The sequence below is a fragment of the Heliconius melpomene genome, chromosome 20 (genome assembly GCF_056956725.1).
Source record: "Heliconius melpomene rosina isolate 202511_hmr_F chromosome 20, ASM5695672v1, whole genome shotgun sequence".
Classification (NCBI taxonomy): domain Eukaryota; kingdom Metazoa; phylum Arthropoda; class Insecta; order Lepidoptera; family Nymphalidae; genus Heliconius; species Heliconius melpomene.
In genome coordinates, this window is record NC_140408.1 from 14136900 (window position 1) to 14151751 (window position 14852).

A 14852-nucleotide genomic window follows, 5' to 3' on the forward strand; every position below is an offset into this window, starting at 1 on the left:
TGGATGGAATTAGTTGGAAGTAGTGCGTATGTACTCGTATATACGCATTTTACACAACTGATCTCGACTCGTTTGTGTTTTTCTTTAAAATTATAAAAAAATAATCCCAGACAGTACATTAATAGTATTTTATTTAATACATATATAAAATATTGTAGTACCTAAAGGAATAGTCTTTTATAAAAAAAATTGTATGTAGGCAACAATCTCTGTTATTTCTATGTCCAAATAAGGTTTGCAAACAAATACATAATATACTACATATATTACTTTATCGGAATCTTAAGGAAGTAGTACTAGACGTAGACTGTAAAGAAATTATCAAAAGTACATTGTAGAAAAATGTCCTTTCAAAATATCCAAGATCACATATATCGATCGATCAAACCGATCGTACAAATAATCGATCATACATTGTATGTGGAATGTGGAATAGTCGGATATACACATAGGCAAAGTTTTCATAAGAAAGTAACTGTATTGCTTACATTTCTGGATTATTATCAATACCTATAAATTCCATTTAATTTTAATTGTATTTTTTTGCGCCATCCGTTGTACTTGCTTATCTAACAAAACAAGTGGAAATCGTACTCACAGTTATCGCTTAGCCCAGCGTACAGTAAATTACGTTCCTACTGCGTCACGATGGCGTCAATACTAATCATCTCATGTTATAATACAATTAAGTGTTAATTAATTAATTATTTTCAACGTCATTTTATATCACTGCACTATTTTAATATTATATTTCCTTCTAAAATTTCATTATAAAATATTATAGTCTTTTAGGGTTCCGTACCTCAAACAGAAAAAAAACGAAACCCCGTCTATCCGTCTAACAGGATTATTTATCTCGATCGCATTGAGGTATTTAGCTCCAACTATTCAAGAGCACAGAAAAAAATTAACTTCTAAGTCGTTTCTGCTGTATTTTATATGAAACTCGCCGCGTAATAAAGTCATAATGAAATTTGCCGCGTAATAAATCCATCATAAAATCTGTATTTTGATGGACCTACAGCTATGAAATTGATACAAAGTGAGAACTTACAATACATTTCGTTGAACATAATATACATATACATATTCGCGATTCGAAAAGTGAGATATTTCATAGAAACAAATAATTACCAACTTATAATTGTGTGTGACTTAAATTTACTAAAACGTTTTAACCAGACGAAAGTGTCAACCACTTGATTTTCATTAGGTATTATATATTTATATTAAAACTTACTCTTAAAGTATACTGTGTCACAAATTTTAATAAACGTAAATTCATATCTCGTATAACGTAATGATAACAATTTGTGTTTCAACTTAACAGGTCTAACCAGGATTGTAAACACGAGAGCAATATGTAAAGTGTATATTTATTTTTCATAATTATACGCTGCGGTTTCAAGCGAATTAAAAAATACATCATTAGAATAATATAACATGTAAAGAATAATTGAGGCTAGTCGAGGCGAATGCACAAATGTGTGACTGTAAACGCGACAGGTTGTGAGTTCGATTCTAATTCGACGAAATGATTTTGTATTTTTTCATTTCTTTGTTCTGGTGTTGAGGCAAAACGCGACTCAATGCCTCCAGAATTCGTCAGAAAGTGTCTGTGGAGCACAGTCTTAACACTGGACTCCCCTCGCCTACCATGCGACATGCGGAATACAGCGTGAAGCTGAAAAAATAAATAATAAAACTATTTTTAATATAGTTTTTTATAATTTATACATGGTTACTAGTTATCTATTATATATTATTACTATTTTTAATGTATGAAAAGACAAAGTTAATATTTCTATATAAAGTGAATCTTATTAAAAAAAAGATTTTATTATTTTATCGATATTATCTTCACATTACTACTTAAATAGTTATATATAAAAACGATTTATTAAATTACAATATTAATTTATTATCTGTGCAAATTAATTTCTGGTTCTCCTTCCTCTTCTCATACTATACGAGAGAAAAAGAGATAGATATATCGTATGATCAAACATTTGAAGTTCATTGGCGAATCAAACGTCACAGGGCAATAAGGTACGAAAACAAACCGTATTGAGATTTTGCCGAAGCAATGTTGATTATTTCTTGTTTTTATAAAAGAATATCTGTTAATATTGTATCTTACTTATAAAAAAAAATTGGATACAATATTTTTGATTGCAAAATGTATCCGTCAATGAATGGATTATACTCTGAGAGTCCTTACAGGTTAGTGGTTAGTTAAATGCAATTTATTTTATAATTTACCTCTAATTAATGTATTATATTCGTATCCAAGAAATATACAATTTATAAATTGGTGTCTTATTTTGTATAACATAGTAGGCTGTACTTAGAATAGTTAAGTTGCCAAATTGTATGCAGATTTCACTTTTCGTTTTCTATTTGCATTTTATTCTGCTTTCTTATTAAATATCTAGTTAGAATTATTGGTATTATTAGAGAGTTCACTTTATGTATATAATATATTTTTTATTGCATAAGTTTTTATTTTTATTATTAAATATAACTCGTTTGATATTGTAAAATGAATGAAAAAAATATATAAAACAAATAAAGAAAATCACCTATAGATTTTGTAAAGATAAAATATAAGAAACTATAGATTATTTCAAACACAAATATACCTATTTAGTATTTGATTTACTATATTTGTGAAAACTGCCTTTTAGAAGTACCTACAAAATATAATTTGTTTATTTAATTTTGATGTTTATAAAAAGAACTTAGGTAACATGTTCTTAATAAAAAATAAACTTAAATTAAACTAAATTAAATATTTTAAAGATTTCCTTCTAATTTTTATTATTTAATACTCGTTGATTGAGAAAAGCTTCTTCCCATTCTATAGTTTCACTATGCAGGCCAAGTTCATAGTGTTGCAAAGTAAAGAGCTTGGAGCAGTGCCTGGGAGCCAAGTCTAGGTTTAAGAGACACCTTTAAATGTGCATTAACACTTCACTGCTCTTTACTGATAGCAAATTCAAAATTATTCAACTTGTGATATCTTTCTAGATATCTTTTAGTTAACTATAGCGAGACTGGTATTGTATCTCCTACACCTCTTTAGTTAACATACAGATTAACCTTAAAGTTATTCCTGCCAAATGCATTTGAACCTACACTTGTGTTGGAGGACCAAGCCATGGCTCCGAGTTTCTTATCCTGCAAATAAATCACATACACCTGCATTATAAATAAATAGAATGCTGATTAGTTTCTTCTTTGTTCCTTTATTTTGACCATGGTTGATCATCATGATGATTGGGATCATAATATTTGTATTTCAATAATTTGTTTATATTTCTTGAAATGTTTACAACATGACCTTTCTTATAGTTGAACTGCAAAATGATGTTATTAAATAAGAAATTAAACATAATATAAGATCAGAGAAATATATATTGGTGATTGCATATCTTATTTACAGACTGCTCATGGTTAAGAAATAATCATTAAGATTTTTTTGAATTGCTTATTATTTTATTAATTATGATTTTTTATTTCTTTTGTGGTAGCAATACACTTTGACTATAGTTTAAATAATATATGATTATTCCGGGAATTCCTATTAATATTTTAATTATCTTTATGTTTTCCATTTTCCGGAAGTGTCGGAAGAGTTGCCTGAGTCGGAATGGAATCGACAATCTGTTGTGTGTTCTTACTTATGCCTTGCTTCATCCCTCATTAAGCAGTGTAGGCCGAGACAATCCAGTGTTCTCCATTATTTGATTCTTCAAAGATCTCAAGTCAACTCTTGCATCATATATATTTTGTGTTATAGTGCATGATGTAAATGTTATTGATTTATACACAAGGAGGTAAACGTCATTTCAATAATTTACCTACTTATTAAATGTTAGCAATATATTGCAGTGTTATTTCTATGTATATTGTAATATGTAGATATTATTGTAAACCTAATATTGACTTTAAGTTTTTAAATAAGTGCTTCTGCTTTTAGTAGAATAGTGTTAAGTTTCTATTTAAACAGATAAAATACAAATACATATAATATGTTGTATATATTATATATATGAGATCATTGTGTAGTAGTGATGGTGTACTGTAATAACGGTGGTTGTGGATTTGATAACCACATGGGGGAACCCATGTGGTTATCAAATCTTAATATTCAAATTATTTTAATTACCTAGCTCAGGTGTAGCAATGTGCAGCGTTGTGTTCTGCTACAAACAAAGAAAAACTAGTGTTAAACTACTCCGCTTTCGCGTTTTTGCTAATTTTATTAAACTAATAATCAATTTTGTCGTATTTTCTATACTAATTTTCCTTTTGTTTAATTCCAGGCCTTCTATGTCACAAGGCACAGTGATACACAGTCAGCGTTTCCAAGAAAAGGACTTCACTATAGCCACGCCTGAGGAGTTCGTGCGCAGATTTCAAGGCACTAAAGCTATTAATAAGGTATTGACTTAGATATTTTATGAATGTTGTTATTATTGTGGGTTCGACTCCCACTCAGGCGAATCAATTCAATAATTTCTTCGCTCTGGTACCAAGGCAAAAGCGCAACATTGACTTCCGACATTCAACACAATGCAAATGCAAATTCAAGCAATGCTTTTAAAAATTTGGCATATAGTGGGGAACAAAGTGGTGTAATTAAAAAAATTGTAAAACCTTAGGCTCATGGTCAAATTGTGTAAGATACATTACACATTGTAGGTGCCACAGATAACTCCGACCGCAGATACTTATAATCGAATTGGATGAACAATCTAATAATCCTCAAATTGATGAATATATTTCTTGAATAATTGTTCAGGACAGTCACGATCTTGTATCCTTTCGAATAAAAAGCAGCTCAAAATTAGTTATTTTTTTAAGGAACTAACACACCTCAGACAGACAAAAGCACAAACGTTTATTTTTATGAAACTTTCAGGTACTAATAGCGAACAACGGTATCGGCGCTGTAAAATGTATGCGTTCAATCAGAAGATGGTCGTACGAGATGTTCAAAAACGAACGGGCCGTGCGTTTTGTTGTAATGGTGAGTGTTTTCTTTCTCTTTTTTTTATGAGAAAAAAGCGGGGAATTTATGTATAATGTACAGTAAGCTCAATGAGTCGCGGCTGCCCTGGAGTAAGAATGAACTGTTGTGCATTGTACACTTGTTAAATAAATAATAAAAAGTAAGAAACAATCCTAAAATCAAATCTGCTCAGCCATCTATTGGTAACATCTCGGGTGGGGTCGTACTGTATACCAATTTTGTTACAACACAGCTATATTAATGAAATTTTTGATTAGATTTTTGTGTTAAAGTGGAACAAACATCCATCCTCCCAAACTTTCACATTTATAATATTAATTGGGACTAGGGATAGATAATCCAGTATTGACAATACATAATAATTACTATAGGTAACACCAGAAGACTTAAAAGCGAACGCGGAATATATAAAGATGGCTGACCACTACGTCCCAGTGCCAGGAGGATCAAATAACAATAACTATGCTAACGTCGAATTGATTGTGGACATCGCTATTAGGACTCAAGTGCAGGTTTGATTATTACTTATTTAGTTTTTGTGAAGTCCATTATGGCACAGTGGTGGAGTTTGACTGCAAATGCGACGGTCTTGGGTTCGATCCTGATCGTGGTAATTAATTATTTTCGTTTCCTTGTTCTCATAACATGACAAAGCGCAGTGTCTCGAAAATTTAATGGTGGTGCATGGGATATGGAGTGTTTTAACACAGTATATTACTTCCGTATATAACGTATATTATTTCGTTTTGGTCAAAGTAATTGTGGCAGAGTCTGGCTGTAAGATGATTATGGGTTCGATCCTCGCTCAGGGGAATGTTTTTTTGTATTTATATTTTATTTTCAGTTCCAAGCTCTCCTAATATAAGGCGACAGTCTTGAATTCTGGTGGAAATATGAGAATAGAGTGTCTTAACATTAGATTCTGCCTACTCTTATTTACTATATATTATGTAGAATAAATTGTCTTTTTTTCAGGCCGTCTGGGCAGGATGGGGCCACGCATCTGAGAACCCAAAACTACCTGAATTACTTCACAGAGCTAATGTAGTGTTTATAGGACCTCCAGAGAAAGCTATGTGGGCTTTGGGTGATAAGATAGCGTCTTCGATAGTCGCCCAGACCGCTGAAATACCTACTTTACCTTGGAGTGGGAGTGGTAAGATAAAAAAAATTGTATAATTTTATGTTTAGGTTCACGCCATAACCAGTTAGTGGGTGGTCAGAGGTAACCTAGTGCTATCACTTTGTCTTATATTTTTCGATTTCATATTCTCCGAGACATTGTCTGTTGAATGGCGTTACTAGAATGGGGAAATGAAAATATTGAAAATTTTATCCTCCCTAGTGGAGATCAAACAAACAACCATCACGTTTACAATCGCAAGTTTATGTCCCTACGCCACGATGGCCTTAAACGTGGTTCTATATTAATAAAAGTTTATAATAATAATAACCTTAATAAATTTACAGAATTAAAAGCGCAGTACAACACTAAGAAAATAAAGATATCATCAGAATTGTTCGCAAGAGGGTGCGTGTCTAGTCCCGAACAAGGGTTGCAAGCCGCACATAAGATTGGTGAGGATGGTTTTTCTTACGCATATTGCGTGATATGGCGGGATAGAATAGTTATTAAGACAAGTGGTATAATGTTTGACTATAAAAACGATGATTATTTTAAGTTTGATTCTCCTAATCATTTTAAAACTTTTTTGAAACGTTGCTTTACACTTAGGAAAGCTAAATACTTTTTTAGAAAACTTTTTTTTTAAAGTTGTAACAGGTGTCTAAGAATTTGGACATAGCTTGATGAGAACATATTGCTTAGTGATCAGAGCGCTTGGACGGTTTCCAAGAGGCGCGAGTACAAATTCAGCTACATTAAAATTTTTATGTTTCTAAAACAGTAATTTTAAATATAATCTTTTCCCTAGTGGAGATTTTCGTTTCTTTGCTCTGGTAGAGCACGGTGTTTAGTTCCACAGCGTAACCTGCTGTATATAAGAAAAACGTGAATTGACATTATCACAATGAGGATCAAACGGTCACCTATCTCAAATAACACTCAAATATTATAAAATATAATATTTGTTTCGTGTTATAGGATTTCCAGTAATGATAAAGGCTTCGGAAGGTGGCGGTGGTAAAGGTATCAGGAAAGTGGAGAATGCTGATGACTTCAATAACATGTTTAGACAGGTTTGTTTTTTTTACTATTTTCTACTTCTTCATAGTAAATTTTAGTTTAGTTCGCTTTGCCGTATTGACTGAGTTAAAATTAAATTAAAAAAATAAATCAGTTTTACGCTGCATCCCGTACACACCAGGGTAGGCAGAGGGAACCTACTGTTAAGATACCCTATTCCCCACTTTCCGGCGAATTCTGGAAGCATTGCGTGCTGAGTGGCGGAAATCATCGCCGCGATTTGCCTGGAAACCATAATAAACAAATGGAAATATACATTTAAATAAATATTTCATCTCCTCGACTGTCACACTTTGTGCCCCTGTGCCACGACTAGCCTTGACATAGTGAGGAAATGAAAATGTTTATTTCCTGAGTGAAAATCGGATCGGTTACGTTTACAGTCAAAAGCTGTGCGTCTGTGTTGTTACTTGTATTATTTTCAGATAATCTAGTTATTACTGAATCCTCTACTTTGCACATTTTATGATGTTTTGAACTCAATCGAATTTTATTTAGTTACAGAAAACACATTTTATAACCATACTACTAAATTTGAAGTTTATATATTTTTTTCTCTAATTGTCATTATTGCTTAAAAATGTATCGTTTTTTGCCGTTATTTATATTATTTTATAATTATAGGTACAAGCAGAAGTCCCAGGTTCACCAATATTTGTGATGAAGCTAGCCAAGTCTGCCCGACATTTGGAAGTACAATTGTTAGCTGATCAATATGGTAAATTTTTAATTTTATTTTGTTTTGCTTTTTAGATATATATTACTGTCAAAACCGCGTGGCAAAAAGCGTGGACACAATAATAATAACAAATAATTTTCAGGTAATGCAATATCTCTATTCGGTCGTGATTGTTCCATACAACGTCGTCATCAAAAAATTATTGAAGAAGCTCCTGCCGCCATCGCTAAACCTGATGTTTTTATTGAAATGGAAAAGGTATTTATAGTGTTTTTTTATTTTTATTTTAATGTTTTGGCTGTATATGAAAATGTATTGCACTGTCTAAAAGTTAATAAATAGATATAATATATTGTTATTATTATTAATTTCTTATAAAAAAATAAAGATAAAAAATCTAATTTTCGCTTTTAAATTCCAGGCCGCCGTACGTTTAGCTAAAATGGTGGGCTACGTGAGCGCAGGTACGGTAGAGTATCTGTATGAGCCTCTAACCGGTGCATACTACTTTCTGGAATTGAACCCGAGACTCCAAGTTGAACATCCTTGCACGGAAATGGTTGCTGACGTCAATCTACCAGCGGCTCAGTTGCAGGCGAGTGATTTTGAAGATTTCTTTTGTATGGTCTACTTAGTAGACCGTTTGGTCTTTTTAGTATATTGTGATCTTTCTTTTTTGTCAACTTATTTTTTATTGGTTTAGTTGTATTTTTTTATATTCATTTTAGTGTACTGAAAGTAATTTTTATGAGGATTTTTAACAATTTTATACTAACGCCTCATGCAGCATTCTTTAATTGTTTTAATACCCTAACTTTAATGTCAGTTGCTGTACTTCTATAAGCTAATTAAAATGAGAATATTTCACTTTAAATCCAAGATTCACTTCACTGTGAATCTTAGATTTAGCTTGAATCAGACATGTTTAAAAAAAATAAGATTTTATTTGAAGTAAACTTCAATAAAATATTAAAATATATTTTATCTAATAGATCGCTATGGGACTTCCCCTTTACAATATAAAGGATATACGTCTCCTATACGGGGAATCCCCGTGGGGTATGACACAAATAGACTTCGACGAACCCAAACAAAGACCTTCACCGTGGGGGCACGTCATCGCCGCAAGGATTACTTCGGAGAATCCTGATGAAGGTTAGTAGAGTAAACCAGAAGTAAACGACTAGTAGCTGGTCTACTAGTCGTTTACTAATAGTAAAAGACTAGTTGATTAGTAGACGTGTGTACTAAACTAATTGCACTGAATTAGGATATTGTGGCAGTTATGACGCCATTTCCTTGCTTTTAAAAAAAGCAAGTCGCGGCGTTGTATTAAAATGTCCCGATAATTAAGCTGTTAAATTAAGTAATACATATTAAAATATTTAGTTACTAGTTTTGAATAAATAAGAAATTTAACTTAAAATAAAATCGAACCCATAATACTAAAACAATAAACCATTCCAGGTTTCAAACCTTCATCTGGTACTGTCCAAGAGTTAAACTTCAGATCCTCCAAAAACGTGTGGGGATACTTCAGCGTGGGCGCTTCGGGCGGACTTCATGAATTTGCGGATTCCCAATTTGGTCATTGCTTCTCTTGGGGTGAGACCAGGGAGCAGGCGAGAGAGTGAGTAGAGTTCGGTTATTATGTATAAGAAGGTGGTTGTGTGGGTGGATGGTTTTTGGAGATTTTTAATTTGGGTTTAGTGCAGTTGATTAGACTAAGTAAGCTAAAAATATAACACATTTATTGAATGATAGATTAAAGTACTAATAATTAGAAGTAAGGTTTTTTTCTGTTGTTTTGCGCATTGTATATTCGGTAAGTAAATAATTAAAACTAAGAGAAGGATTAAAATCTACAGTTAATTGCAGACGTTCAGGCCTCATCTGCGTAATTATTTTAATTGAACTAAATATTTAGTAATGGATACAATATGGAGTACAAAATAACATATTAATTGATTTACTTTTTTATTGTAACTTAAATAAATGAAAAGTAAATATGAAAATGTAATAAAACTTTTGTTTACAGAAACTTAGTAATAGCTCTCAAGGAGTTAAGCATTCGAGGTGATTTCCGTACAACAGTTGAATATTTGATAACATTATTAGAAACACCTGCTTTTCAAGAGAACAACATCGATACTAGCTGGTTAGATGCTCTTATTGCCGAACGAGTGAGTATTTAGAAAAAATACTTTAAAATGATATATTAGAAAATAATCACAGGGTAGGAAATGGTAGAATTTGTGGTAATTTAGCTACCGTAGTTAGATATTAGCTATGTTTACTTATAACTATTATTTTTATGTTCCAAATGATTGATAAAAAATGATACAATTTTTAATTAATTTTAATAGTACGCAGTAAAAGCCAAAGTTAAAGTCAAAATATATTGTAAGGTTAAGAGTAAGGTTTTAAATCTTAATTAGTTCTAGTTATCAGATTTAAATAAATTTTTATTAATTTTTATATATGAAGACAAATCTTTTTCCCTTGGTTAGTTGTTTAAATAACATTTTTTTCCTTTCATCAGGTCCAATCAGAAAAGCCAGATATAATGCTTGGTGTTATCTGTGGATCCATTCTTATTGCTGACAGCATTATCACCGCCCATTTACAGGAATTTAAGAGTGCATTGGAGAAGTTAGTTATTTCTGTGTTTTATTTAATTAACGAAACTTGGTTTTATATTTTAATGTTTTGTTATTATTATTATAATAATTAATAAGCGCTTCCAGTCGTGACGCAGAGGCACAAAGTGTGGCTGTAAACGATTGGTTGTGGGTCCGATTCTCAGTCGAGGAGATGAAATATTTATTCAACCTTTATATTGCCATTTCTTCGCTCTGGTGTCGAGACGCGGTGTTGAGTTGCGCCACTCGTCGAAAAGTGAGGAACGGACTGTCTTAATACGAGTTTCCCTCTGCTTATCCTGCTGTGTGCGGGATAGATGATTTATTTTTTAATATTATGAGTGTGAAGGTTTGTAAGGACGGTTGTTGGTTCTAATTTTATGAAAAAACTGTTGAACGGATTTAGATGAAACTTTACAGTAATATAACTTACACATTAGAATAAAACATAGACTATTTTATTAGAGATTTCGTGTACGTTGACTATAATATAACAATAAATATAATAGGGCAAAGCTGTGGATGGGTCGCTATTTAATCATAATTAAATATTTTTATATTTATCTTATTTGAGAACCTTGTTTTTTCAACTCAGGGGTCAAATCCAAGGCTCGAGCCAGTTATCAAACAACGTAGAAGTGGAACTAATACACAGTGGTCATAAATATAAAGTGCAAGCTACCAAATCTGGACCAACTTCCTACTTCCTAGCGCTTAATGGTAGTTTTAAAGAGTTGGAAGTACATAAACTTACTGATGGAGGTGAGTAGACCGGGAGAAGACCGTTAGTAGAACGTAGTGATGTGTATAATTGTATATATAATATAATATAATCGTTGCTAACAAATTGTATTGGTGTACTAGTTTTAAATATTTATTTATAATTACTCTTTCAGTGGTTGTTTTAAATTATCCCTGTTAATTTTGAAAAAAAAAGAAAACAAAAAGTGAGCCATTTGCAAATAATATATTTTACAACTTATAGACTTATTTTAAAACAATTGCAATTATACATTATAAAAATATTACAATATGGAACTTGAGTTTAGGATTACATTGAGATGTCATTTGTTTTTATCCTAATAGGTAATTATTAAATCTATAATTATTATCCTCAACCAGGTACATTACTATCAGTTGATGGAGCTTCATTCACAACATACCTAAAAGATGAAGTCGACAAATACCGTATAGTGATAGGAAATCAAACGGTTGTATTCGAAAAGGAGAAAGATCCTTCAAAACTAAGGGCGCCATCGGCAGGAAAATTAATAAATACATTGGTAGAAGATGGTGGACATGTTGATAAGGGACAGCCTTACGCTGAAATTGAGGTGAGTATAGAAAAGACCGGGAGTGGACCGCGAGTGGACGAAAAAGACCATTTCAATTTGAGAACTTTGATGTGTTTGAAATTTTTAATTGTATTTATTATTAACGCTTGAGTTTTGTTAACGTAAACAATTAGTATTTGGTGTTAAAACTGTTAGAGGAGTGAGTTAGTAGTGATAAAACATTTATTAGAGAAATTTCTTTTCTTTTACATATTACACTAAGGGGAAGGGTTTTATAACTTTTATCATACTACTACTACTCTTTTTGACGTAGTGTACTAAAGATAAACAGTATGGAACTTATTACATTTTCACTTTATTTCTTATATGTTCAATCATTATAATATACAAAGCTCTTCTATCACGAAAATTCGATTATTTGAGTGTAAACAAACTAACATTTTTTTAATAAGGTAATGAAAATGGTGATGACACTCTCTGCTCCCGAGTCGGGTAAAGTGACGTGGTGCCTCCGGCCCGGGGCCGTACTCGATATGGGGACGCTTATGGGGACTTTAGGTAAGTTCTTCTTATTAAAAAACAGAATAGTACGGTCTAGAAATTGTCGCCGTTCTGTCTACGAAAACAGGAGTAATGTATTTTAAAGAATCTCACCTGATTAATATAAAAGATTAGAGTGATTGATGTAAAAAAGTACAGTTAAATTAACGTCAGGATAATCACGACTCGTCGACCGTATTGTACTCTACTATATAAAATATAATATCGTTATAACTAGAAATTACCCAAAACCAAAACCTATAATGTCAGAAGTTTAAAGAAAAATTAATTTCCAAATAATAAAAAACTTTTTTTCTCTTCAGAACTCGACGACCCATCACTAGTGACAACAGCACAACCCTACAAAGGACAATTCCCGATGGAGGACAACCCTCAATTGTCAGAGAAATTGAACCATGCTCATAATAAATATAGAGCCATATTAGAAAATACTCTTGCTGGTAGGTATTTAAATACAAAAAATATTTCATTCATTTTTAATTTTAAAAATATTGGTTAAGACCATGGTGGCGTTGTGGTCGGGACCACTTATGAAAGGATTTATTTTCATTTACTATCTGTAATGATAAGACAAAACGCGGTGTTGAGTTCCGCCACTGTACACGCCACGTCTTCAAAATATCTTTTTATTTTTCTAACAGCTTTATATATTTTCTTAAAATCTTCGTTAGAATCTTAAACCTGGCTTTGCCCGCTTAAATTAATTGTTATATTATAGCAAAATTATTTAAATTATTTATATAAATTGTGTTGTGTACTATGTGTTACTCAGATGTATAAGCTACATTACTAAAATAGAACAATTATCCATCTGTCATTTCAAACTTTAGTATAGTAGAATAATACTTATTTTTAATAATTTTATGTTTGTTATGTAGGGTATTGCCTTCCGGACCCATACAATACACCACGTCTACGTGAGGTTGTTGAGAAGTTTATGACTAGCCTGCGTGATCCTTCATTACCACTACTGGAATTGCAGGAGGTAAATGTTTTTGTGTTTATTTTGAACACTAGTAGTTTCATGCTGTATCCTGCATATAGGTAGGGTAGGCAAAAGGAACATGGTGGAAAGGAATAACACTCACAATTTTCCACTTCCAAATGTCTTGAATTTTTTTAATGCCTAATTTAGTAATATATGTTATATTTACATTATAGATAGATTACATTCTTCACTTTCTCTTGTTTATTAATAACGAATGAATGATAAGAGGAGGAAAATTTGTCCATTAATGTTAAATTTTTAAAAACATTTGAATTTTATCAATATCTGTGATATTTTGTACACAGAGATTAAACTTTTTTTATTATTGTTTTGCCATTGTATAAAACAATAGTAAAAATATAGTTGTTTTATATTAATTTATTTTTTATCTTCATTAGGTCCTATCATCAACATCGGGTCGCATCCCTATCTCCGTAGAAAAGAAAGTGCGCAAATTGATGGCGCTATACGAGAGGAACATCACGAGCGTGCTCGCGCAGTTCCCCAGTCAACAGATCGCCAGTGTAATAGATCAGTAAGTGTTTGTCGCATCACTATCGTATATTAATGACGTTATATTATTTATTTTATAATCTTTCTTCCTATTTTACAGTCACGCAGCATCCCTGTCAAAGAGAGCAGACAGAGATGTGTTCTTCATGAGTACTCAAGCCCTAGTCGTTTTAGTCCAGAGATACAGGTAATTACTCGATTGGAAAAAAAGTTAGAAATACTTCGAGTGAGCAACGAACCTTCAACCTCTCTCTTTTACAATAATTTTATTACCGTTTTTTTACAGAAATGGGATTCGAGGTAGGATGAAAGCTGCTGTTCATGATTTACTCAAGCAATATTATCAAGTTGAAAGTAACTTCCAATTAGGTAATTATATCATTATTATTATTTTCATATTTATAAAAATCATATTAATCTTCCATATTTATATTTAAAACACGCTGTATCCCGCACATTGCACGGTAGGCAGGAACTTTATGAACCTGGTGTTAAGATACTGCGTCGCAATGCCAGGCAGAGGGCCTGCCTGAATGTAGAGGGCATACTGTGAAGCTGAATAATAGATAATATTTTCTGTCCAAGGTTCCTACGACAAATGCGTAATGGCGCTCCGTGACCGCTACAAGGACGACATGCAAGCAGTCGCTAACATTATATTCTCGCACAATCAAGTCCCTAAGAAGAATTTATTGGTACATTATTATTTAAGTTGGTTTATTATTTAATTTTGTGTTGTTAGAAAGTGGGAGTGAAAATAATCAAATATACAGAATGAAAATTAATATAGCTATTTTCCCATTTTGAAATCAAACCCACAACCATCGTATGTACAGTCAGACGCTGCAAATGGCATGGCAATATGCCATAACTTGTTCCAAACGTTTTAAACGAACGGTTTTACACCATTTAAAATTATTATTCTTATTT

At 32.1% G+C, this 14852-nt stretch overlaps 1 protein-coding gene across 3 annotated transcripts in view; it reads left to right on the forward strand.

Moving 5' to 3' along the window:
- Positions 1-14852, forward strand: part of ACC (acetyl-CoA carboxylase) — a 50755-nt gene that overhangs the window by 17988 nt on the left and 17915 nt on the right. For 2 of the 3 annotated variants that reach the window (XM_085205121.1, XM_085205122.1), the window contains 22 exons: positions 4329-4446; positions 4928-5035; positions 5410-5550; positions 6014-6194; positions 6509-6616; positions 7143-7237; positions 7869-7962; positions 8066-8181; positions 8345-8518; positions 8916-9078; positions 9391-9553; positions 9962-10106; positions 10466-10575; positions 11161-11327; positions 11688-11899; positions 12313-12418; positions 12724-12861; positions 13300-13406; positions 13808-13944; positions 14023-14109; positions 14209-14291; positions 14508-14617. In XM_085205121.1, the coding sequence (XP_085061247.1) occupies positions 4329-4446; positions 4928-5035; positions 5410-5550; positions 6014-6194; positions 6509-6616; positions 7143-7237; positions 7869-7962; positions 8066-8181; positions 8345-8518; positions 8916-9078; positions 9391-9553; positions 9962-10106; positions 10466-10575; positions 11161-11327; positions 11688-11899; positions 12313-12418; positions 12724-12861; positions 13300-13406; positions 13808-13944; positions 14023-14109; positions 14209-14291; positions 14508-14617 (2863 nt within the window). Of the gene's footprint in view, positions 1-2051; positions 2224-4328; positions 4447-4927; positions 5036-5409; positions 5551-6013; positions 6195-6508; positions 6617-7142; positions 7238-7868; positions 7963-8065; positions 8182-8344; positions 8519-8915; positions 9079-9390; positions 9554-9961; positions 10107-10465; positions 10576-11160; positions 11328-11687; positions 11900-12312; positions 12419-12723; positions 12862-13299; positions 13407-13807; positions 13945-14022; positions 14110-14208; positions 14292-14507; positions 14618-14852 lie in introns of those variants that run through there. The other variant, XM_085205123.1, reaches the window with a different exon arrangement.